Raw genomic sequence first — 24438 nt, forward strand, 5'->3', positions numbered from 1 at the left:
AATGTATTGGGACACCCCCTTCTTTAGAACAGAAAAAGGCACTTCCAAAACTGTGGCATCAAAGATGGAAACATAATTAATGTATTTAAAAATTGTATTTCCAGGCATTGTCGTGTTAGAATAGAAAGGGGTCCTGTTCAAACTATTGGTATAAAATTAGAAGCACACAATTCCCTAGAATATCATTATATGCTAAAACATTAAGATTTGTACTCGTGGCAATATAGTGTATGTTTGGTGCGGTAGGGGGCCCAACCTCATATTCTTTCATAGGGCCCAAAATTGCTAGCGGCGCCCCTGCATGTGACATCAGTGGTTCAACCTTAATTTTATGAAGCTACGATAATACATTTTGTGCACAAAGGAAACACAAATAGGGACTTTATTCAACAATTTCTTCTCTTCCGTGTCAGTCTTCGATGCAATGTTACATGGACTATTTTAACAATGCCATTACTACCTTTCTGGGCCTTGAATTTTTAAGTTGCGTTGCTATCTATGCAGGGTCAGAAAGCTTTCGGATTTCATCAAAAAACAAAATTTAATTTGTGTTCCGAAGATGAATGAAGGCCTTACGGTTTGGAATGACATGCAGGTGAGTAATTAATTACAGAATTTAAATTTTTGGGTGAACTATCCCTTTGATTGTTTGTCTCTTGTCTCCCATTAGCTATATGTGAGAGCCATGGTGGATTACAGTCCTCTGCAGGACCCTGCGATCCCCTGCTCAGATGCAACGTTCACAAGAAATTAAGAGTTTAATTAATTTTTTTGGTAACACATTAGCACAAGTGATGTCATTTGAACTTGTATTAAACTCAGAATTCTTCTTTCAATACATTTTTTGTCGACTTTGGTATGACAAACCATTTTGGTACAACGTTGGCTTGCCAGTTGATGCCCAATGTGAATTCTAGGTCCTGATGGAAAACTACCTCTCTAGCGTACTGGAAAGGTTAGGTGGACCCTCGGCAGGAACAGAGACTGGGATACTCCCAGCACTTTCTGCCACAGTTTACAACAGTGGTCTGAAGACCTTAATTTCTTCAGTCTTCCTGGAGAGCGATTATCAAAGTGGGTCTGAGCTCATAGTCTTGAGGCGGCTTGATTTCATAGAATCAAAACCAGAATTTTGGAGGTCCAGACCGAGGCCTAATTATTTCGACATGGGACTGACAAGATCAGAACATGAGGTTTTGGAAAGGGGTAGGTGCCAGCAGCGGAGGCTGGAGCGGAATCAGATGGCGCAGGGGGAAGGTACGAACTCCAGGCCTGTGCGGCCACGATGTTTGTTGCTGGGGCGACGGTGGCGGTTGCATATTACGACTTCAGCAGGCTGTAATTTGGGATGCACAAACAGACACCGACTGGATTAATGAGACTGGAAAGCAGCCGCGGGCTGAGGGCTCGCTCCATGTTAGGCTTTTGTTTGCCGAAATGAGGAGTGACGTCTGCATTGTGTTATCCGTTTACCTTGCTTGTGGCATCGGATGTTTTCTCGTCTCATGTGGGAGAAGAATGGCACACAGGAACCGGTTCAGGTTTACTCAGACACACATGCTTCTAGACTTTCCGAGGGTTCGTTCAGGACATCTGCAATCAGGCTTTTTTGTGGGTTGTTTATTTGGTTGCGAGTGTGTGTGCGTTTTGGGGTGGGCCGGGGTTTTGAGTCATGAGTATTGATGCACAAATCGATGTCGCCAAACATCTTCTACCACTTAGCTTTCCCAAACTTCTGCTTTTGGAGCCCCATTTTCATCAAGGTAATGGTTTGCGGTTCACTCAGGGACAACGTGATGCACACGTCTCTCCATCTCTAATCGATGGAAAACAGACTTTCTAAATGTAAATATGCTTTCCCTTAGTAGCAGGATGCTCAGGAAGCCCTTTTCTCCATCACTGATGACTTATTTCCATCTTGACCCAACAACCCCAGCCCCCTCGCTGCGTTTGGAAGTTAGGGTGACAGATTTGCCCGTCTCTGTCCCCACTGAGTAGACCTCATTATCGATGTTTGAGACATAACCGTTCGAGTCTGAGAAAAACTGGAGATGCTAAAGGCTTGAATGTAGCGGATATGTTTTTCCATTCAACGGTCGTCTCCCCTTTCTCTTCCTCTCGCCCGCTCTCGCTCTCCCTCCTTCCTCAGATGCGTTCTTTGTTTGCTTTGGAGTGTCCGGCTCCCAGGAAATGTACAGCAAACCTATGTGGAATGTTAATGAATTCCAAAGTAAGATCCCTTTCGAGAGGAGGTGTGGATGCGCTGTCTTCTCTTTCAAACTCCCACACAGCTGATCAGCTTTTTGGGCCCTGTAATGGGAGTCCGAGTCATTCCTGAGCGAAGACTTGACTTTCTGGGGACGTGAGTGAGGTGTTGCCTATGCATCAATGTCACGTAAGTCTTCCTGCCTGGGAAAAGGAAGACTGGATGTGCTGCTGTCAGTGTTGTCAACACCTGCTGTTAGGCCTTTCTTCTGAGGTTTGCAGGTGTAAAATCTTCCTTCAGGACCCTGTGCGTCCAAGTTCTTGATGCAAGCCTGACCTTTTCCTAGTCAGCAGTCAGTGCCAGAAGCATTTAGGTTAAGATCAATGTTTATGGCTGTAGACATAAGGCAGATCCTGACCGTATTTGAGTCTGAGTTAAAGGTTCCAAAAAAGGATTTAATACAGTAGTATGAATGTAGTACTTCATGGGTTTTCTTTGTGCTTGATGAGTAGAGGTGTTGATGTGATGCTCAAGTGACAATATGATTTGATCTTCCACAGTAAATACCCTCAAGGGGATCTGAATCCCTAGTTAGTAAGTGTTAAATAGTGTCCAGTTGCTTCCAAAATCCCCACTCATAAATCATGGAGCGCCGTTCAATGGAAGTGACATGGAATGTGGTTAGAGTTGATTTGATTGTTCCTCCCTACAGCATTCTACGTTGGCTTTTATTAAAAGTTTCCACTCGCAGACATATACAAAAGCAAACACACAAAGATCTTCTCCCATTACTGTCATTTCTCGGTTGATTAATTTGAGCTGGCAGAATAAGGCTTATAGTAAAGTTTAAACTTTCATAATCATCAGTGGTTAAAGTTCGTAATTGCTTGTAAATCTACTTCTTGAAGGCTGTTAAATAGGACATTCAAACAAGCCTTTCTGCCTGTGTTGCTATGTCAGTCTGGAAAAATACCTGCTATTGCGTCTCTAGAGCAAAACACTTCACGTTTGCTCATACAACAGGATTTAATAACATTTCAGGTTTATAGTAATATATTTAATATAGTAATATTTTTGAACAGTTATTTAAATGTTTTTTTTTTTTTGGTATGTATGCGATCAGCTATATATTTTGAAACTGACAAAAAAAGGAATCTGGTAATCAGCCAAGAAGCCACAGTTATCAGATGTTATGTGTTCAATACATCAATCTATAACTAGTTATAATTCCCAAACTGTTTTTGACAAAGCTGAAAACTTGTATTGTCTGTCTCCACTTATTGTCTGTCAGTCTTTGTGTCTGGTAATATCACTTTCCTCTCTTGTATTTGTTTGGCACACTGGGGTTTCCCCCATGTTCATCTCAAACCATCCTGTCTTTCCCATCTGCGGTGGATGATATTGTTTGGTCTGACTATTGAATTTTTACAGCGATCCTGAGCGAGCAAATCGTTACGTGTCTCCTAAAAGTGGCTCTAGGTAAGGCTGTGACCCTGCCCTAGTCATATATGTGAAGTGGCAGTGGGTCCGTTGGCATCTGGTAAGCTCTTGTGGTTGCTGCTGACTTGCATGTCTTCAGTGGCGGCAGGGTTGACCTGATGCCAGCGCCTTAGTTTGCTTATCGCCTCATGCACTGTCTCTACCGTCAGAGGCAGAGTTGGTCATATCATTATTATGGATGTTCGATATTTGTTCCAAATTTTTTAATTTTCTCATCTGCAGAAATTTTTGTTGTATGTGTATTGCTTCATTTGCAAGTATATTTTATAGTAAGCAATGATAAATGTTTCATGAATACACAATGGTTTTATACAGTACCTGGACAGAAAGAAGAGTCAGAATGAGACGCACGGGTCAGGGTAGATAGTTCTTGGATACCATTTATAATTTATTTAAAAAACTAGCAATTTTCTATGAGCGATCAGTCCCAGCCCTGCTGGATGTATAACACTCATAAGAATTTAAAAGATCTCATCATTCAGGATGCTAAATGATTAATAAGATCCAGAAGAGAAAAAGGAGCTCTGTAGGTTGTAGAGTAATGCAAGTATCCTCAGTGTTACTAAGAGACCTGTTAGTAGGACATTAGAGAATTAGACTTGCACGTTAAAGGAAGTGGTGTGTGTTGTAGAGTAATTGTGCGCAGTAATTGGCTTGTATGCTTTTAAACCAGTGCAGACTCTGCTGACACTGGCTGACTGCATCTTTCTATGATCTCTTGCTGTCGTTTACTACTTCATTTCCTTTACCTCTTTTTTTCTTTTTACCTTCATTTCCTTTTCTTACTTTTTTTTTTTTGCTGTCATTTACTACTTCCGTTTCTTTTCCTCTTTCCTCATTCCCTTTTCTGTTTCCTTTCCTTTCTTGTTGTCATTTACTACTTCCTTCCTTTTCCTCTTTCCCTTTCTTTTCCTTTCTTATTGTAATTTACTACTTCCTTCCCTTTCCTCTTTCCCTCTTCTGTTTCCTTTTCTTTCTTATTGTCATTTACTTCCTTCCTTTTCCTCTTTCCTTTCTTATTGTCATTTACTACTCCTGTCTTTTTCCCCTTTCCTTTTCTGCTTCCTTTCCTTTTTACTGTCGTTTACTAATTCCTTTCCTTTTTCTGGTTCCATTTCCTTTCCTTTTCCATTCTCCTGTTTCCTTTTCCCATTTTATTTACTTTCTCATTTACTACTTCCTTTTCCACTTTTTTGTACTCATTTTCATTTCCACAGTTTAATTTCCTTCTCCCATGTCCTTCCTTCTGTTTCCTATCATTTTCCATTCCCTTTCATTTGATTTTCCCTTTCCTTTCTTTTCTTACGGTCATTTAATACTCTGTTTCCTTTTCCTTTCCTCTTTCCTTCTCCTTTTCTTTATCACTGTTATTTTACTATTTTCTTTTCCTGTCCTTTCCTTATTTCCCATTCTCTTTCCTTTTTCTTTTACCAATATTTTCCATTTCCTGTCATTTGATTTTCTCTGTACTTTCCATTTCTCTTTCCTGTCATTTTCCCCCCTTTCCTCTTCCTATTTAACTTTTTTTTTCATGTTCTCAGACCTCCAGACAGGAAGCGGCGAGACCTGTTTGGAGTGGCCAATGGCACACTGCTGCAAGGTGCAAGCAGGAACATCACAGGAATGGAGAGTAACATCACTGACCCAAAGCTGCATGAGAAAGAGTACCCTTTCTCCGAGGACAAAGTCTTTACAGAGTTCATGGAGATATCCAACCTGCAGCCCTTCACCGTGTACCGCATCGACATCCACGCCTGTAACTACGAGATCCACCGTTGCAGTGCCGCAGCTTTTGTATTCTCTAGAACCAAACCAGCAGGTCAGCAAAACCAACAAACCAAACTCATGCACAAGTGACTACATATCCATGCCAGCGAAATATTAAAATTCCAGTAATTTTCCACTGTGCCTACAGCATGATTTTTTTTCGTTTGCTATCCTGGTCATGTTAACAGCAATTAAAACCATAATGCAATTGAAATCTTATTGAATTACTGTAAGAAAGCACTGGCCTTAAGCACAGTTATGTTCTTCCCCAGACAAAGCGGATGATATTCCCGGCACTGTAACTCAGGAGAGGGATGAGAAGGGAGAAGGAACAGTGCTGCTGCGGTGGCCTGAACCTCATCACCCTAATGGACTGATCCTCATGTATGAGATCAAATATCGTCTGGGAACTGAGGTTAGTGTGACAACTAACTCATACACCATTAAGAAATAGTTAAAACTGCAGCCAATGCCACAAACCGACTGTGTATGTGTGTGTGTGTGTGTGTTACAGCCCGAGAAGCAAGAGTGTGTATCATGGCAGCAGTACAGAGTGCTGCGAGGTGCTCAGCTAAGCAATTTGCCCTCTGGAAATTATTCTGCCCGGGTCAGAGCCACATCTCTGGCTGGGAACGGGTCGTGGACTGAACCAGTGTCCTTCTATGTGCCACCTCCTAAAAGTAAGAATGCCCATAAGAAACCAATTATTTTATTTTTAGGAGGTACTGATAACTTTAAAATAGCTTATTTAATGGAAATGTAGAGAGGCCTGTTTCAGTCTAATGTCATATTTAGTTCTTAATTCCGTACAAATGTCCTTCTTTCTTACAGGAAATTATGATAATGCCATCTTACTGGCCATCATCATTCCTATTATAGTGCTAGTCTTGCTCGCTGCAATGATCTCCGTTGTCATCTTTGTCACCAAAAAGAGGTTGATGTCCCATCTAGTAAAAAATAGACATTTTAATTTCCAGTGTCCAGTACTGTTTTTCATTGTGTTTTTATGTGTTTCCTTTCAGGAATAGTGACAGGTTAGGAAATGGTGTGCTATATGCTTCTGTAAACCCTGAATACTTCAGTCCCTTTGAAAGTGAGTATTATCTCAACTTTTTTTAACTGATTTTTTTAAGTATTTTAGCAGTTTTCTGGTATGGTTTGTTTAAAAGAAAAAAAAAAAGAAAGAAAAAAAAAACGTTTTCCAATAAGGTAAGAAAAAGAAGAATAAAAACAAAATAAAAATTGAACAAATATTTCACGATATATTATTTGTTTTATATTAGTGCTGTCAAACGATTAATCGCGATTAATCGCATCCAAAATAAAAGTTTTTGTTTACATAATATATGTGTGTATACTGTGTATATTTATTATGTAAATACACATGCATATAGTATATATTTTGAAAATATTTCCATGTATATGTTTATATTCATATAATTGATATTATAGATAAATATTTTTAATGTATAAACTTAACATATTTTTCTTAAATATGTACATGTATGTGTGTGTATTTATATATACATAATAAATATACACAGTACACACACATATATTATGTATACAAAAACTTTTATTTTAGATGCAATTAATCGCGATTAATCGTTTGACAGCACTATTTTATATACATTTTAACAATGTTTTGATGTTTAAAAAAATATTGAATTATTATTTAATTTTTTTTCATTGCTACTGTCATGTATGTAACTCTGCACTGCCTGTTCAAATGTGCTCAGTGTATGTACCAGATGAATGGGAAGTGGCTCGGGAGAAAATCACCATGTGTCGTGAGCTGGGTCAGGGCTCCTTTGGTATGGTGTATGAGGGCATCGCAAAGGGCGTCGTCAAAGATGAACCTGAGACCAGAGTGGCCATCAAGACTGTAAATGAATCCGCCAGTATGCGTGAACGCATTGAGTTCTTGAACGAAGCTTCAGTTATGAAGGAGTTCAACTGTCACCATGTGGTAAGAACAAGGGAAAAATCTCATCCAGCATTTGGTTTTGCCAACAATTCGTACATTGAAATTCTTAAAGATACTTATGAAAGTGTATAATTCCTGGCAGCACCAAACAAATGGCAAAACGATGCTTTTCAAATAGTTTGTGCAGACACCGGTTTCTCTGTGTTTTCATAGTGTCACAGTGTAATTTCATTTTTAGGTGCGACTTTTGGGTGTGGTTTCACAAGGACAGCCCACTCTAGTTATAATGGAGCTGATGACACGGGGAGATCTGAAGAGCTACTTGCGTTCCCTCCGTTCCAAAGAGGTACAGAAACAATCCCGTCTGCTCTGGTTTTTATCCCATAATTTATCTCTGCTGCTTTTTAGTTTAAAAATACACTTAATTACGCTTATTATCTTAATTTTTTCTGCTCAGATCTATGGCCAGCATCTCATGCCCCCTTTAAGTTAATGTTCACAGTTCTTTAAATCTACTCTATATTTCAGACAGCTGTTCAGAAAGGGTTTGTAGTAGAGAAAGAGAGAAGCAGAAGTGTTAAATGCAACCTTTGTGCTCTTTTTCTGCCATGTAGCAGGGCTCTAGCAGCCAGTCTTTGCCTCCGCTGAAGAAGATGATTCAGATGGCCAGTGAGATAGCAGACGGGATGGCATACCTCAATGCCAACAAGTTTGTCCATCGGGACCTGGCTGCCAGAAATTGCATGGTTGCTGAAGACTTCACAGTTAAAATTGGAGGTAAATCTGTGATACACGTCACATAAATCCATATATTCAAGAATCTATTTGATACAACAATAGATTGAAAGGTGTGACTGTGACCCTTCATGTTTGCTCTCTTCATGTGTTTAGACTTTGGCATGACAAGGGACATCTACGAGACTGATTACTATCGCAAAGGAGGCAAAGGGCTGCTGCCAGTGCGCTGGATGTCCCCGGAGTCTTTGAAAGATGGAGTGTTCACAACAAATTCTGATGTCTGGTATGAGCCGCCTGTTCTCTCTGACATTTTTTCACACACACATAAATGCAAGACTTTGTTGTTTTACTGCATTGTGTATGTGTGTGGATTGATTCGGGCTGGCATGTACAATACGGGTCAAACATTTGGACACACCCTATCGGTCAAAAATTTGTAAAAAAAAAATTTCATGTTTTTTATGGTCAAGGCTGCATTTATTTGATCAAATAAACAGTAGATTTGTTGAATTTTCCACAGTCATTCATTCAGTCTTCAGTGTCACATTATATCAGAAATAATTCTAATGTGGTGATTTGGTGATCATTTCTTCTTTCATATTTCTTCTTATTATCAATGTTGAAAACATGCTGTTTAATATTTTTGTGGAAACCCCAAACTTTTGAACTGTAATGAGTACATACTTCTTTACTTTAATGTAAACGGAAGTGTCGGAATTCTGTAGTGGCCATAAACATTGGCATAAAATAAATAAATTTACCACATTGGTATAGATCAGAATTTTTTTTTTTGCCATAATGATGTCAATGTCCCCCATTTCACCTTTTGTGGAACCCCTTTCATAAAATAAAGGAATGTTTTATATATTCATTTATAAAACCCTGCATAAAATAAATAAATATGTAGAAAATATTACAACAAACAAGTTATTCTTAAAAAAACTTTTATTATTTTATTAAATTAATTAGTTAATAGATTTTAAGAAAATTCATATGCAAGTAAAATGTAATCTATTTGTCTATTAAACCAATTTAAATAATTAAGCTTTTGGATCAAAAAGGTTTAATTTAAGGGTGTCCAAATTTTGACTGCTGAAAAACTGGGATTTTTCCACTCGAGCAGCAGGCTGTCCCATCAGAGACTCAGTAGCCCCTCTCCACCACAGGCCCCCAACTGTCCAGAAAGCATTGAAACAGTCTCTTTATTTTACTTAATACGACAGGAAGCCTCATAGGCCTATAAGAGGTGAAAACCCTTTAATCTTTTTTCCCCACTGATGTCCTGTGTCAAGGGAGAATATGCATCACTTCCAGACATTCTTCCAGTCCCAGCCAAGCGGAACGTGCCCAAACACATTGTCTCTTTGTCTCAGACAGACTGTCTCTCCACAGCTTTAGTCCCAGCAGCGGCGATTCAGTAGAACAGAGTCACGGTGCCATAGACAGACTCTTCCAATTCTGCAGTTTCCCAATCTCCAGCGTCCTACAGCTCTGTCTCTCGGTGCGCTCCTAACCTCCTCCAGATGTTTGGTAATGATGGGGTTGATGTGCCAGCGCAGACCCGCCTCCCTGTCCCTCCGTCCGTATCTGCCACTTTTGAAGTCCCCGAGATGAAAAGAGCCACCGCGAGCTCCCATCTCGTACGCCCATAAACCTCGCTGTTAGGTGTCTTTGTTTGTTTCCTTCCCCTGAAAAAGTCCTGCTCTAATGCGGTTTTTCTTTCAACACGCAGATGTTGCAGCCAATTAGATGCAAGTCACTGTTGTAACAGTCCTGTTTTAAAGGGTGTTGAGCTTTGTCTCAGATCCTCGGCCAATGTCGAATATTTGTCCTCCGAGAACTAATGAATAACGACTGGCAACAGTGCGCTCTTTGTGTGGTTTTTATTTGGGGTTTGCCGACTTTCTGCTCCGCTGCTGCACTTTCTCACCGGCCGCCGGCTAATATATGGACTCATTTTCATTAATGAGGAACACGGCTAACAAAAACACCACACTAAAAGAGAAAAGTTCAGGTCAGCGGTGTTCACGACTTTCGCGCTGTTTTGAAAATGAGCATTTTGTTGTTCCAGGCTAGAAAAAAAAAAAAAACACTGATGCATCCGCAGCCTTTCAGTGACGCTCCGCAGGACAGCAATTGTCTCAAAGCGGCTCTTCGTGCATCTCTTGACCCTAAATGGCCTCATTCCTTTCCTCTTTGTCCTCGTCCGACTGGATTGAGTTACTTGATGTGTACGGCTGCTGACGTAATCGGACAAATGGGTTTTGTGACATTTAGCGTGATTTACAGTAAGTGCCTTTGTGTTGCTCCTGCAAAGTTATTTTAACCAGTTCCTCTTTCTTCAGGTCATTCGGCGTGGTTTTATGGGAGATCGCCACTTTAGCAGAGCAGCCCTACCAGGGTATGTCCAATGAACAGGTACTGCGCTTCGTCATGGAGGGAGGACTTCTGGATAAACCGGACAACTGTCCCGACATGCTGTGAGTCCACCAACTGCACTTTGCTCCCAAATTTGGCACTCTGCTTTACAATGTTAACCCTTTGTCCTCTAACCGGCTCTTGTCTATTTAGGGATGCGATATCACGCTAAAATGTTGATAGTATGTCACCAGATGCTGCTGCTAACGTCAGGCCAAGCGAAAGCCCGGCTGGTGACATTTGCGTCACAGGTTAAAAGGAGACAGGTGACATCATGTTGTCAGGGAGTCTCCGTCCATAGAAGGGAGAATGTGTGGTTCCCATGGGGTGACCGGAACGGTGACCCACGCTGCTCTACTTTTTATTAAGAGCTTCTCATGCTCATCTTCACATCTCCTTCGGAGCGTGTCTGCATGCGTCACTGATCCGGTCTGCCGTTCTCCTTTTCTGGGCTGATGTCAGTAGCGAGGCATGAGGTCCATCCGTCCGTTTCTCCTGACCCTTCTCCCTCAGTCATTCTTTCTTGTCTCAACTGTTATGGAAACACAAACCCCCGGTTTCCATGGCAGCTACGACGAGATGTCCTTATTGCACGAGAGAGGAGGATTGAACATATGCTGTGCTACACTAGCGCTATAAAGACGCTCATACTTTGTCATCTGCATCTCATCATTACACTCAGCTAAACATCATGAAGTCGGGATGTCGCTCACATTTTTATGATATCATGAGAATTTAAGTAATATTTGGCTGAAATACAAGGGCAGAGATTCAGAAACAGTTTGTAGATCCATTGAACACTTGCTTGAACGAAGCAAGGGTTCGTTCCTCATAATGTTGTGCTCACTATTTGGACATTTTTATCTCAAAACTGTTCAACAATGACATATTTGTAGCAGTTTTGCTCCTTTTTAAATAGTATATCATTAATCTGTTATTAGGTCATTCATTTCAATTTTGTTCCATAATTGTCCCTGACTGTCAGTAGCTTTTTTCCAAAACCTAGTGAGCACCCTACCTAGACATCAAAGTCATGCTTTTGTCATGCCGACTCTAACATTCATATGTTGAGGATGATTTTAAAAATGTTTTTGACATGTTTTATCTGAAAATACAGTAATAATGTAAAATTTTATTAGAAATGCTCAGTGGAAAAAAAAAATGTATAAATAGATTTGTTTAGTTTGTTTGCTGTTAGCTTAGCAACGTGCTAACATCAAACTCTTTTGGAATCAATTTTGAGTTGAGTCTCTTGTGCTGAACGCTATTTGCGGAGTTGCTGGCTTTATAGAGCGCTCCAAATCAGTAACTTGTGAGGTTTTATTTCAGTTAGGATGCTGCCTTAGAAGGCAGCCGTTCATAGAGGCAGTAGACAGGAAGGTAGCTCAATGGGTTTTGGAAAAGCAATAGTGAGCGCAGACAGCGGGCAAGATTTATCACATTTTCTAACTGGGTTTGAATTCACTTCAGTGAGTAACGACAGATGGCCTCGGCTATGAATTTGTGATCCAACAAATGCCAAACAGGCAGGTTACTTGCGATCGCCAGGCCTGGGTTCCAAAAAATTTGCCTTTATTATGAGAGAACATCTCAGAAGTTGACACAACAGAAAAGTTTCACTTTCCGTCAGTTATTTGACCCGATACTGTGGAATGTCCTTGCGAGAAGGCCTCTGTGTTGTGTGGCTACGGCACCCCGCTCTGCACCTGTGGCTGGAGGTCACTTAAAATGTATTTCAGTGTGCCAGTGAGTGCTGACGCTATTCTTAGCTTGTTTGTGTGTTTTACCAAGATGTGGTGGGACAGTACTACACCAAACTGTTTTTTTTATGTTGTTTTTTTGTGTTGTTTTGGCACTTTTGCTTTTCATGTGTTCTCAGCTGTTCACTTAGGATGAGTCTGTGGAGTGTTTAGGATAGCAGTTCTGGCGTAGTGCACTTCTCAGTGTGTACGACCACAAAATGTTCTAGAAGTTGTCTGTTCCACAACACTCCTGTGTGATCTAACTCTAGTGAACACTGCCACCTGTTGATGAGTGGAGATTGTTAGTCTGAACACGGAGTTTATGAGATTTTATAGACATTATTATTGCTAGTTTGCACTGTGGTGCAATGAGTATGAGATTTGTTCATGAAAATGAGATTTGTACATTTTCTGAAAAAAAAAAAAGAAAAAAGGGAAGAGCTTACTTCTGTTACCACCACAATGCTGAAGTGTTGATACTTATGATTTATGTGGGTTATAATGTCTTGTATCATTTTGAATGAGCTTTTTTCAATTTTCATTTCAACTTTAGTTTTAGTAATTGTTTTTGTCTTTTTATTATTTTATTACTTTCATTTATAAATAAACATAAAAAAAATTATATTTTTATTTCAGTTTGTTTTTATATTTTAGTATTTTATTACATTTAGTACTTTATTATTTTATTTCAGATTTATTTCAAATACTGTAAACTGTTTTTTGTTAGTTTTACTCTTTTTTTCTGGCTTATTAAGATACACTGGAAATACTGTATGTTTTTGATTCACTAAAAAGAACTGGCTCAAAAGAGTCGTTTGTTCATAAATCAGACTACACTGGTGGTGCTGTATGTATTTGGATTACTCAAATGAACTGGCTCATAAGAGACGTTTGTTCGTAAATCATCTGTTTTTTAGTGTGCATTATTTTGCAGTTCAAAGTCATTTTATAGCATCACATCCAATAAAGTCTTTTAATAGTTTTGGATAAAGCAAGCAATGTGACTTAAGATCGAGTAAAATTCAATTGAAAATATAATGTAATTTCTGTATCTGGTCTACAGGTTTGAACTGATGCGGATGTGCTGGCAGTACAACCCTAAGATGCGACCGTCTTTTCTGGAGATCATCAACAGCATAAAAGAGGAACTGGAGCCGCCCTTCCGGGAAGTTAGCTTTTTCTACAGTGAGGAGAACAAGCCACCCGACACTGAGGAACTGGACATGGAGGTGCAGAACATGGAGAACGTTCCACTGGATCCTGCTTCCATGTTGGCCCCCTCCTCTCAGGGGAGCACAGGTGCTCAGACCCAGAGTCCACAGCCACTCTCCCCAGCTCAGGGGCCAGGGACGCCAATGGGGTCCGCCCCGACCCCCTCCACCTCACCACCTTCCTCCTCCTCCTCAGCCTCTCCAGGCCTGGTCTTAGACAAGCACTCAGGACAGGTAGCAGCAAACGGGCCAGTGTTGCTGCTGGGGCCAGCGTTTGATGAGACACAGCCCTATGCACACATGAACGGAGGGAGGAAGAACGAGCGAGCGCTGCCACTGCCTCAGTCATCGGCCTGCTGATCATGACTGCTCAGTCTCCCTCTACTCCTCACGCAGGGTACCCACATTTCCCTCGCCCTTTTGTCTACATGTGTTTTTTCTTTCGTTCTCGAGGAGTCAAAACCCAGGGCTGACTGTGGAGTCGATAACCAGATGGACTGTGTCCTTTCTGGAAATCTGAGGATCATTTTGTTCAAATGATTTCGAATGACAGAGGATGTTTCGGGCGATTGGTGACTACAAGCCTACAAAAAAAACTCAATATTTGCAATATTTAAGATTTCAGAACAAACCACCACACTGGAGAGCCCTGGCTTTCATTTGTGTGGGGAAAAAAACTGTTTTAATGTTTTCTAAAGGAAGAAAACCTGCCAGAAACAAAAGAGGCACGCATATTAGCCAGCAAGCCCAGCCCGTGAACACTTCCCAGGTGTATACGAGTGTTTTTTTTTTAGACAAAAATACACATTCCCCTCCTCAGAGCAAGTATTTTTCTTCCTTTAAAACCGTCTTTGTCATCACATTTCTCTTTGAAGATGCCGCAGAAACTTTCTCAGCTGCAATCGCTTATTCTCAATCAGTGATTGGTCACGTTACTGGTTGATCCACCTTTCTACTTAAACCATTTCGAGGGGGTTTGTTAGAGAGTGAGGTGGGCTTTTTTGAAACTGCCAAATTTTTTGCCAAATCAAATGTTCTTCTTTCTTGAAAAAAAAAAAATCATTTATCATTACATAACCCCCTATCCACAGCTGATTTTCGAGGTTGCACTTTGAAGTAGTGCAATCAAGGGACTAAACTCTCATACTGTCTTTTATGAGGTCTTTCTCACACCTCATCTTTTACAATCAGCTTGAGTTTGTAAATCCTTCCCCTTTCCCCCTTTTATGAGCTGAGCCTCTGTGAGAGCGATGTCTCAAGTCGAAAGAAAAGAGCGCGTCACTAATCGCGAAGGTGAAGAGATTGGCGTGCTGCGGAGAGGCGGGTATGAATTATAAGGGATCGGCTTGATCGTGAAGCAAACTGAATACAGGGGCTTCATCTGTTTCGACATCTGTTTTGTGAGATGACTGAGGCATTGTACACAGCAGGTTTTTTTTTTTTTAGACTAGTCATTAGTCTGTACAATTCATATGATTCTAAGAAGGGTCTTACAGTTCTATGTTAGACCACAAGATCATTTACACAGATCATTGGTTTGAGTCACTTTTGATAACTTTTTTACAGTTCTGATGTTCACCTCTTTGTCTATACAGAAAGAAGCTGCTATTTTTTTCTTTTGTGGGTAAAAAAACATACAAAAAAAATAGCAATTTATTTGTTTGTTTTTTTCTCCCTAAGAGGTTGTCTGCATTGCCACATGTCCATTGCCTTGTGTTTTCTAACTATATTATTATTATTAGTTACTACAAACTCTTTAGCTCTGCATGTGAACTTTAGGCTTCCTTGATACAGTTGTCTACCATTGCACCTGCTCATGTGGTGCAGCTCAATCTCAGGTTAATGTTATGGTTTTGTTCTCCAGACATACGCATCATAGTTGATTCCTCCTCTGCTTTTTTAGGTTGCTGGCCTCTCCTTACAGTGTAGTAAACTGTACAGTATCTCAGTGTCTGTGCTCATGCCTCCTGCCAGGCATCGTCATAGAAGGTTTCATTGACGTTTCTTTACCCTCATAGACAATTTTTAGAACCCATCCATGTAACTGAATAGCAACTAACAGGGCTAATTGGGTTGTCTTAATTTGTCTCGCATACCCCAACCAGCCTGTAATGCCTCCAAACAAAATACGTTCATAATCTGCTTTAGTGTCACGCACAACCCACGTCGACTTTATAAATCCATGCAACGAGCACTAACCTTCCTGATGAAATACGCCATCTGTAACCAAACAAATAAGAATGGGTTCAAATTCAGAAAAGTGATCGGTTTGCTCAAAGAATGCTAAATAAAACTGTAGGTTTCCTGGCCAGTTGGCTTTAAAAAGTTTCATTTTGAAGGATTTCTCCATGTGCATTTGGGAATGTTACCCAGGACTTATTTATCCTGTCTTAGAAGGTTATTTCCCCCCTTTGAAGGGGTATTTATTTCTTTTCTTTCTTTTTTTTTTGGTGATACCAGTTGAAATCACTGTACAAATGCCCTTAAGATTTAGTATAAAGTCTGAATTCTACATGCATGATGTCATGACTGGGGGACTTTCTTTTTTCATTTCCTTCAGCATCTATCTACCTCATTCTCTTTTATTTTAAATGTGTACGTGATGAAATTATAAAATACATCTCACTTTTTTTCTGTGGAGGACACATTATTATCCTCTGTCTTGTCTCTGATTTAAAAAAAAAAAAAACTCTTTAAGCACCACAAAGCACAAACTCCCAGGAATGGAGAGAGAGGACGTCATGGTGTGAGCTTACATGCCTATGAGATTCATAATGGCGTGTCGCTTGCATCTCTTATCACATGCCCAGCAACACAAAAATCCCACTGCTTTCAATCAAGCTGCAGTACTTTTTAAATAATCATATTAAAATGCCTAATTCACCAGATGGTTTCAACATGATGGACCACAGATAAAACATAGTTGCTGTCAGTGTTTTTCCTCTGTATTTAATATTCTTTTTCAGTGATCTCTCCTTATCCACCATCTAATAGATTAAACTGTTCGTAAAGGTTTAGGAGAGCAAGTCAAGAATGCAAATGCTGACAAATCAAAACAGTTGCAGCAAGAAAAGTCACATGAAGTGTAATTCATGTAATTAACATTACATCACAGTTAAGCCAACAAGAAAAACTACATGATTTTTTTCCCCATTAAATTTCATTAGCTTACATGATCTTATTTAGTAACTCATCTGCAGCATCGACAGAGATCATGGCACTGGACATCCTGTTTCCCAGCATGCCCTTCTCAGACACACTGTGCTTCTGCACAAAAATGTTGGGTCTCCTACTTTTTTCAGTAGCCTATAATTGAAGGTGACTTTAATGCACACCGATAACTTCACCTAGTTTATAAATACCACTGTTTTTTTTACAATCAGATAATTTTTTTTAACCTTTTGGCCAAAGCATCTAACAGTTGAATGCATAATGTGGATTTTGTAACACTTTCTTACAACAAACCAGTGGATTTTTTTCCCTTCTCATAAACCTACCTGGAAAAACATTCCAGCTGATTTGTTTGGTCAGATGCACTCCACGTGTCTAGTGAGTATATAGAAAGGGCCAATTGTTGTCATCGTGTTCATCGACATCATTCTCTAGAGAGAGAAAGGGCTGTCGTTTTGCCTCTCTTTTCTACTGCTGCTGACAACATGCTGCTTTACAGAGACTACAAATAGTCTTTCCAATAGCATTGGGTAGGCGGTGGATCTCAGCAACATGCTTTCTCTCTAAATAACCATTAAAAAAACACAATGGGTCAGACAATTAAAATGCAAAGTGGATTCCGAGAAAGTCACGGTCTTACTGCCCCTGGTCCTTCTGTTTCATGGCACTTAAAAATGTTCTTTGACTTTAATATTTTGGATCTTTTGAACTCCAGGGGTTGGAAACAAGGGCGCTTGCAGGAAAAGACCTGGTCGGGTTGCTGAGAGGCACATTGTTTGAAAAGAATATTATTCTGTGTGGTACAACAAGATGATCGAAATAACCATTCTATAAAAGCCCTTGTGCTTGTATCGTTGCGTATGTATATGGGTGGGAGTGTATCACATGTAGATGTAGTGATTAAGATTTTGATGTGTTTATAATGGGAAAATAATAGATATCACTATTTATTTTTGTTTCTTTTTTTCTTTCTGTAATGAATATGGACAAAAGCATTGGCCTGTTGCAAAGTGAATGTCAGTTTTCATTGAATGCTGCCAAGGTTCCTTAGTTACCAGTAGGTTACAGATCTACAGAAACACACATATACACAGACACAAATAGGACAGCGATGTCCAGTAGATTACGGGTAGTCATGACACAGAGAGAGAGAACATGACTAGAATTTAAAATAAAAAGAGACAAGTTTACAGTAGAAATAGCTTATGTTGCAATGCAAGTTTTCTGCAAACCTGAAGGTAGATTGACTGAAAGATTTTTTTCCCCAACTATCATAAGAACTATTATTACTTTATTCTATTTCTTCATAAGGCATAACCTCAGGTTTAGAAAAGATGCATGTATGCATTTTAATTGCAATAATGAGCTTGAGGTTTCAGACATCATTTCCCAGGCACTGTTGTTTTTGCTTGGCATTCCGACAAATTTCAAAAGGGGCCTTGATCTACTGTACTGAAAAGAGTTTAATAACACTTTTTATTTTCCTTTCACAAAAAAAGAAACGAAAAATTAGGAAAAATAAAAATCTCTGTGTCCCTGCATTGCTTGGTAGAAACTGATGGTGAAACGGCTTGGCTGGTACTCTCGTCTTCTTGTAAGTTATGTATCTAAGGCCTCCTGTTTTTCAGTTTTCTCCTCACCACCAGTTGAGATGGTAGACGTTTTACATGCCATTGGCTTAATGTATATCTGAAGAATTTTCATGTATTTTCTTTTTTTCTTAAATTTTGAATTAAAAAATGAACGAGTCTGAACGCCTGTGTCGAGTGTCACTTATTGCATTTCCGCCATGTAATCGGTGATGGGATTATGTTTTGTGGAGGATGTTTTCTTTATTGTTTTCTACCTGTCCTGAGGTTGTGTGTGCAGGGCGGTCCAGCTGGCGTAACACAGCCTGGATGACGGTCTGGAGTTGTGGTACCAGTCTCTCTGGGCTTGCCAGGCTGCCTGACGCTGGCACATGGATCAGCGCAGCCTTTCCCTGCCCACGGTACAGCGAATAATAGTATACAAAATCACACAGGTACCTGCAAGTTGTAAACTTACTGTTAGTGTATACATGCCATTTCAACATTTGTTAACTCCACAACAGTATTCACAAATAAAAGTAGCACACTTAATACTTTGTTGAATTAATTGTACAAGACTTTAACACAATTATTCTTTACAGACAATATTTTCGATGTTAGTCTCATTACCTCCCAGCGTCCCTAGAGTAGATGACATCAAGCCCCATACTTTTTAAATGCTTGCTAAGAGACCTCATGTCTATGATGGAGTCCAGTCGTTCTGGTCCTCCCTCAATGCAGCAGTGACGATCAGGGCACAGACCACTCACATCCCTGTCTTTGTAGCAGTGGTTCTTCCCTGTTTGCTCCAGTGTGATGCCTTTGGCTCCTGGAGCTATGCCCAAATGGATAACAACCTGCCCATCACAAAGAGAAAAAGTCTCTATCACTCTTTTTGTATCAAAATACCTTCAGTGTTAAAACACATAATCTCAGAATATTTAACAAAGCATCTTGTAATCTCTCCTCTGTGATGAAGTGTTCCTCCTCGGCAGCTGGTCTGTGTGTATATATTAGTTTACCTGTTTAAAGTTACCTTTGGAGTCATTGTCTGCCAGATATCATCAATGACTTGTTGGGATTTTGCATAACTGACAGGAATCTCCTTAATATGGACCTCTATGCCCAATCCAAGTCCTGCCATCTTCAAACCCTGTTTAAACAACAAAGTGTGGCCATAGTGCGTCCTGACTGACGAGAAGTTATAATGACTTTACAGTTAGCTGTATTGTAAGCACATTTATACGAGTTTATACTATGTACATCAGTTTCAAATGTTTTTTGTATTTTTACAGTAACGGTTCAACCTTTAAAATAGCATTCTGTTAAAACGTGAGATACAAAAATAAAACACAAAATGCACAATTAGATATAGGTAAAAATTGTGCCTTTTGTTTTCGTTTAAGTAATAAAAAAAAAATACGTGATTGGAATTGGTTGTTTACTCCTATAATTTGGACAGATTGCCCAAACACACTTTAGAATTCAATAATAATTTCTTTTAAAATGGTCTCTAGACACGACCAACGCCTGCTTATCAAAAATGGCTTTGATGTAGGCCTACCTTAGCTGCCTCCCAACTTGGATTCACAACATATTGTCGGAAAGGACCAAAACCTAATAAAACATAAATAAAATATCCACGTGTGGTGTGACATAAAATAACATACGATTAAGGCGACGCTTTGTTTATATAAACTGCACAGGTTGCACAGCGAAACTATTGCAACTGCAACGCAACTTTCGCTCGACGAACCAACCCAGAGTAATCCACCTACCTGTTACAACTACAATTTCGCGAGAAGTGTCCATCGAGATGAGGCTGTATTATATTTAAACTCAACGGTTTACCACCTTTTTATAACTGAAGATGAAAGTAACGCAATTCATACAACTGTAATATTATATATTTTAAATGTCCTGTATATGGCTATTACCGAAAGTGACACTTGGTGCAACTGAGGGAGTGCATTGTCCATTTTTCTCCACATGGGAGAGCCATCTCATATCCTATCATAGAGCTAAAGACGCACTCCTTCAAACATCTCACTAGACGGGACGGAGTTTGTACAACCAACTATGGCTAAGGTCTGATTCATGAATATTAATTACAGCGAGCTGACGTTGTTAAGCAAACTTCCCGGGGCGTCCAGTCACATAACCTAATTAATATTCAACTGCCTCGCGCATATTTGTTTCAGCAAATCACATAGCCCTATCGGGCGAACGTCGCGTTGCGTAATTAATATTCATAAGCTCAACCGTCACCATAGTAGGACTCGCTAACGGGACATGGGATCAGCTCAAATCCTCCGCACTTGTTCGACTCTGCCTCCGCCCTGCGCTTCTCACCGACGCAGAACACTGATGCCAACGAAATAACTGATAAACTTAGCACATTTACGCGTAAACCAAAGCTATTCGATTCACACAATTACAAAGGAAAATGTTTCGAATGAGGGAACCGTTTGAGAGCGAGAAGCTCCAACTGCAGGAGCTCAACCAAAGACTCAGCCAGTACCTAATGCGCGCAAAACAGTTGGAACAAGAAAATACCAGCTTGATAAGCGAAATTAATTCAATCCGAAAAAACAAATGAGCGCAAAACAGTTGGAACAAGAAAATACCAGCTTGATAAGCGAAATTAATTCAATCCGAAAAAACAGGTCTGGAGAATGGGAAAACAAACACATGTCCGAGCTACGGGAAATGAGGAGACTGGTGGAGCGTTTATCTTTCGAGAAATGCAGAGCAGAGATGGAGCGACAGAAGCTGCGCAATGAACTTCAGATTCTTCAAGCGATGCGTTCAGAGGAGGCTTCGGTGAGCAAAGGCGTCGACACAGAGCTGAAAGGCTGCGAGAGGCACCTCCATAATGCTTTTAAGACCAACAGTGCTTTGGAAGATCACCTCATTGAGCTTGAAAACGAATATAAGTTTTTGGAAGATGCCCATAGAAAGGAAATCGCCCACCTGAGGGACCAGGTGCACTCCCGAACTGTACGCGTCGTGACTCAAACGTATCACGCACCTCCAGCAGTTACGATGGAAGAGGTGCAGGAGTATGCGGCCAACTTCACTGAAAGCTGGCAGGGGACTTTGGACATGTACCGCCTGAAGGTAGAGAAAATCGAAGAGTCTATAAAAGCAGACCAAGCGAGGCTGGACGACATTCAGAGGGAAAAGAGGGAATATGCATCACAGTTCAAGAGGCTGCGTGACGAGATTGAGAAACAAACCAACGTGCAGTTGAACCTTGAGGAGCAGCTCATGAACATGCAAGAAAATTTCAGAGCTGAAATCTGCAAGTATCAGGTGGGTATCAAAGCCAAACACAAGGTCCTCTATTAATAAAAAGCTAAAAACCACATTGCCACAGATTTCCTGGCATCCTTTTTGGTGAAAACAGTGATTGCGTAAGGATGTAGAATGCTCCTCCAAAAAGAGCGCCACACTGTGCTCAGTACTAGTGACAGCAGCAAGGCATGGCACTTAAAAAAAAAACATTAATGGCACAAATCCCATGTTTTTGTTGATACCTATTAGATACATAGATGAAATTAAACATAAAATGTCCCATAAACTGGTAAACTGGCCCACCTTAGAGGTAAAAAATGAAAATGATACATTTTTTAAAATATAGATTTAACATATTTTTCGAACACATTTTCATAAATATGATGAAAATATAATATTGTAAAACTGTTGTTATATATAAAAAGTAACATGTCTTAAGGTTAATCTTTCTGACTTACTGACACTGAGCATTTGTTGTTAGTTTCTTTTTTTCTCTTTTTTTATATGTGATATGATAGGTCAGAATCGAGAAAACAGTCTTTGCCAAGGGGACTTTGAGGATATATCGCATCACACCACACAATTCTTCCAAGAGTAAAATAAAAGATTACAAAACTCACATATAGTGGAAACCAAGCAGTCATCAAATTAAATTAACATTATCCCAACACCTGTTCTTTCAATGGGCCCCTTAGGATCTTACGCGAGGAGCACATCCGCACTGCCAATATCCATGTTTATCATCTCTAGCTCAATGTGCTTTGGAAAAATTGAGCATTAGTGGTTTATCTCATGATCGCCTCTCTCCAGGGAGAGTGACAAATGAGCAGTTGCTGAAGCAAAGTGCAAGCATCAGTAAAGTGTTGTGCCACTGTGGGCTAAATTGAATGGGCTGCATGGAGGATGTCAGTCTTAACATATTACTGCAACTAGGCTATTGAGTGCCAAATATTTGGACTCCAAAACAATAACAGATGAACATTTACTGATACAATTATTCAAGTCAAAAGATTTAATTGCTATGTAATACGAAAACGCAGAGCAAACGTAGCTAATATTTAAAAGAGGTGATGATATTTATGCCACCCCTTGAGATCACAAGTATGTTATGGAGGGTGTGGAGCCATTGGAGTGAAAGGAGAATATAAAGGAATTTAGCATATTGTGTATTTGATTTGTGAATTAGCTTTAAAGCAGATAACCCTTCGGTCATTAAAAACACCTGTCTCTTTATATAAATAATAAGGTTTCATAAGGGGGTGATGTTGGAAGAGCTTTCAAACAGGTGCATTACACAAAGAGTAGCCCCCAAATATATACTTTGGATCAATACGATGCAAGTGGACACCCTTCTGAAAGATAGTGATGGGATAAAAATAGGTTTCATAGTTTAAATGGTATACTACTCAGTGCATTATTGAAAAGGCATAACTGAGTTTGAAAGATCAATTAAACTTAAATTTACCAGTGGCTTTCTAATCACTTATGAGATTCCTTTAGAAGAAACACTAGTCTTTTATCTTCAATTGAACTGTGTGTGGGTAAAAGAGAAAATAGTCTAACTAACTTCTTGTCCTGCAGGCTATCATTGAAGAACTGGAGTATGAGCGCAGAATGCTGTCTAACACCATCTCAGAGAAGCTGAAGGACCATCAGGATCTCTTACAGGTCAAGATGGGCCTTGCACTGGAAGTGGCTGCATACAGGTAGAACTTCCACAAAATCAATGAAATGCTGCTTCTCCCTAAATGACCATGTAGTGCCTTCAAGGCTTGAATATAGTCCACATCAGCACAATAATTTTTTCTTTTTCTTATAATTCAAACACGTTCATTGATTCCAGAGTTCTTCTACTATCCATCCAGTTTTGAAAGATCCCTCAAACTCATATTTGTTAAAGTACTGTCTATGATCTGATATAGCGTAGGGATGAATGACCTGTTTCTGTGCCCTTAAAATTAGTCTCCTCCCACATTCTCTTGGTGACATTAAATATTAATACCAAAATTACTTCTGCTTCATGGACTTTGGCTGGCATGACAGCTCTAAGGACTAGTGCAGGGGTCTTTGAAAGCTATTAAAATGTCTTATGTTTATATTTCATTGTTGGGGGTTGTTCACGCAGAACTTGCATTTTTACATTCCACTGCGCTGATTTTCTGATGTATTTCTATCAAAACGTGCTAGATGGACATCTTTGACCACTGTGCTGTGAGTGATCTTGTGCAGCAACTCATGCATGGCATGGCGCTTAAGTTAAAAGATCTTCCATTCCACTTCCTATGTCACACATTTGTAATGCAAAAAAAGCATGAGTGAACGGCGCCTTATTCTGCTATTCTAAAAACATGTTGGGTGTCTAAAACTTTCTCCATGAACTAATGTGAATATACGCATTGGACTGTTGTCTGTTTAGAGAAATGTGTAGCGAAGTTTGACAGCCTTACACCCCCAACATGAGCCTCGTAGATGTATTTTTAGTCACTGCAGCAACAGAGCGACTAATGCCCGCCCATTTGGCAAGTCTGCATACAGCCCCACCCCTCTTTCCTTGTTAGAGTGGTTAACTCCTCTGTTTTTATGATTTAATCACTGTACATTTAACATTGAAGCTGATTTATGATTTTCATTCTATTGTAAAGCTGTCTGATGCATTAGCTAATGCACATGAAAGATTAGCATGTGGAGTTATTAAATAAAGCCACACAACAATAGATTACAAATCTTGATTCAACTATTTTTGTGTTGTCTTACCCGCTACTTATTTATGTAACCCCACTTCATAATATGTGTAGCAGATCCACCATTGCATGTAGTATATGCAGTGTTGGGAAGGTTACTTTGGAAATGTAATAGGTTACAGATTACAAGTTACCCTATTTAAAATGTAATA

General features: G+C 39.8%; 3 protein-coding genes across 3 annotated transcripts in view; 2 read left to right on the forward strand and 1 right to left on the reverse strand.

Moving 5' to 3' along the window:
- Window positions 1–14347, forward strand: part of LOC107660938 (insulin-like growth factor 1 receptor) — a 27748-nt gene extending 13401 nt beyond the window's left edge. The window contains exons 7-17 of the mRNA XM_016450378.1: window positions 5248–5525; window positions 5746–5888; window positions 5988–6153; window positions 6305–6407; window positions 6496–6566; window positions 7213–7442; window positions 7639–7746; window positions 8015–8177; window positions 8292–8421; window positions 10484–10618; window positions 13362–14347. Of these exons, the coding sequence (XP_016305864.1) occupies window positions 5248–5525; window positions 5746–5888; window positions 5988–6153; window positions 6305–6407; window positions 6496–6566; window positions 7213–7442; window positions 7639–7746; window positions 8015–8177; window positions 8292–8421; window positions 10484–10618; window positions 13362–13869 (2035 nt within the window). The 3' untranslated portion in view covers window positions 13870–14347. The remainder of the gene's footprint in view (window positions 1–5247; window positions 5526–5745; window positions 5889–5987; window positions 6154–6304; window positions 6408–6495; window positions 6567–7212; window positions 7443–7638; window positions 7747–8014; window positions 8178–8291; window positions 8422–10483; window positions 10619–13361) is intronic.
- Window positions 14348–15172: 825 nt separating this feature from the next.
- Window positions 15173–20239, reverse strand: LOC107660939 (pyroglutamyl-peptidase 1-like protein). Its single transcript, XM_016450379.1, has 4 exons — window positions 20186–20239; window positions 19285–19401; window positions 18879–19105; window positions 15173–18707 (listed from the first exon to the last, which is right to left on the reverse strand). Exons 1-4 carry the CDS (start codon window positions 20237–20239, stop codon window positions 18488–18490), a joined length of 618 nt encoding a protein of 205 aa, XP_016305865.1. The 3' UTR covers window positions 15173–18487.
- A 285-nt stretch (window positions 20240–20524) lies between these two features.
- LOC107660941 (synemin-like) overlaps window positions 20525–24438 on the forward strand; it is an 11373-nt gene continuing 7459 nt past the window's right edge. The window contains exons 1-3 of the mRNA XM_016450382.1: window positions 20525–20786; window positions 20849–21563; window positions 23127–23251. Coding sequence (XP_016305868.1) covers window positions 20695–20786; window positions 20849–21563; window positions 23127–23251 — 932 coding nt within the window. The 5' untranslated portion in view covers window positions 20525–20694. The remainder of the gene's footprint in view (window positions 20787–20848; window positions 21564–23126; window positions 23252–24438) is intronic.

The sequence above is a fragment of the Sinocyclocheilus anshuiensis genome, unplaced genomic scaffold (assembly GCF_001515605.1).
Source record: "Sinocyclocheilus anshuiensis isolate Anshui unplaced genomic scaffold, SAMN03320099.WGS_v1.1 scaffold3136, whole genome shotgun sequence".
Lineage (NCBI taxonomy): Eukaryota > Metazoa > Chordata > Actinopteri > Cypriniformes > Cyprinidae > Sinocyclocheilus > Sinocyclocheilus anshuiensis.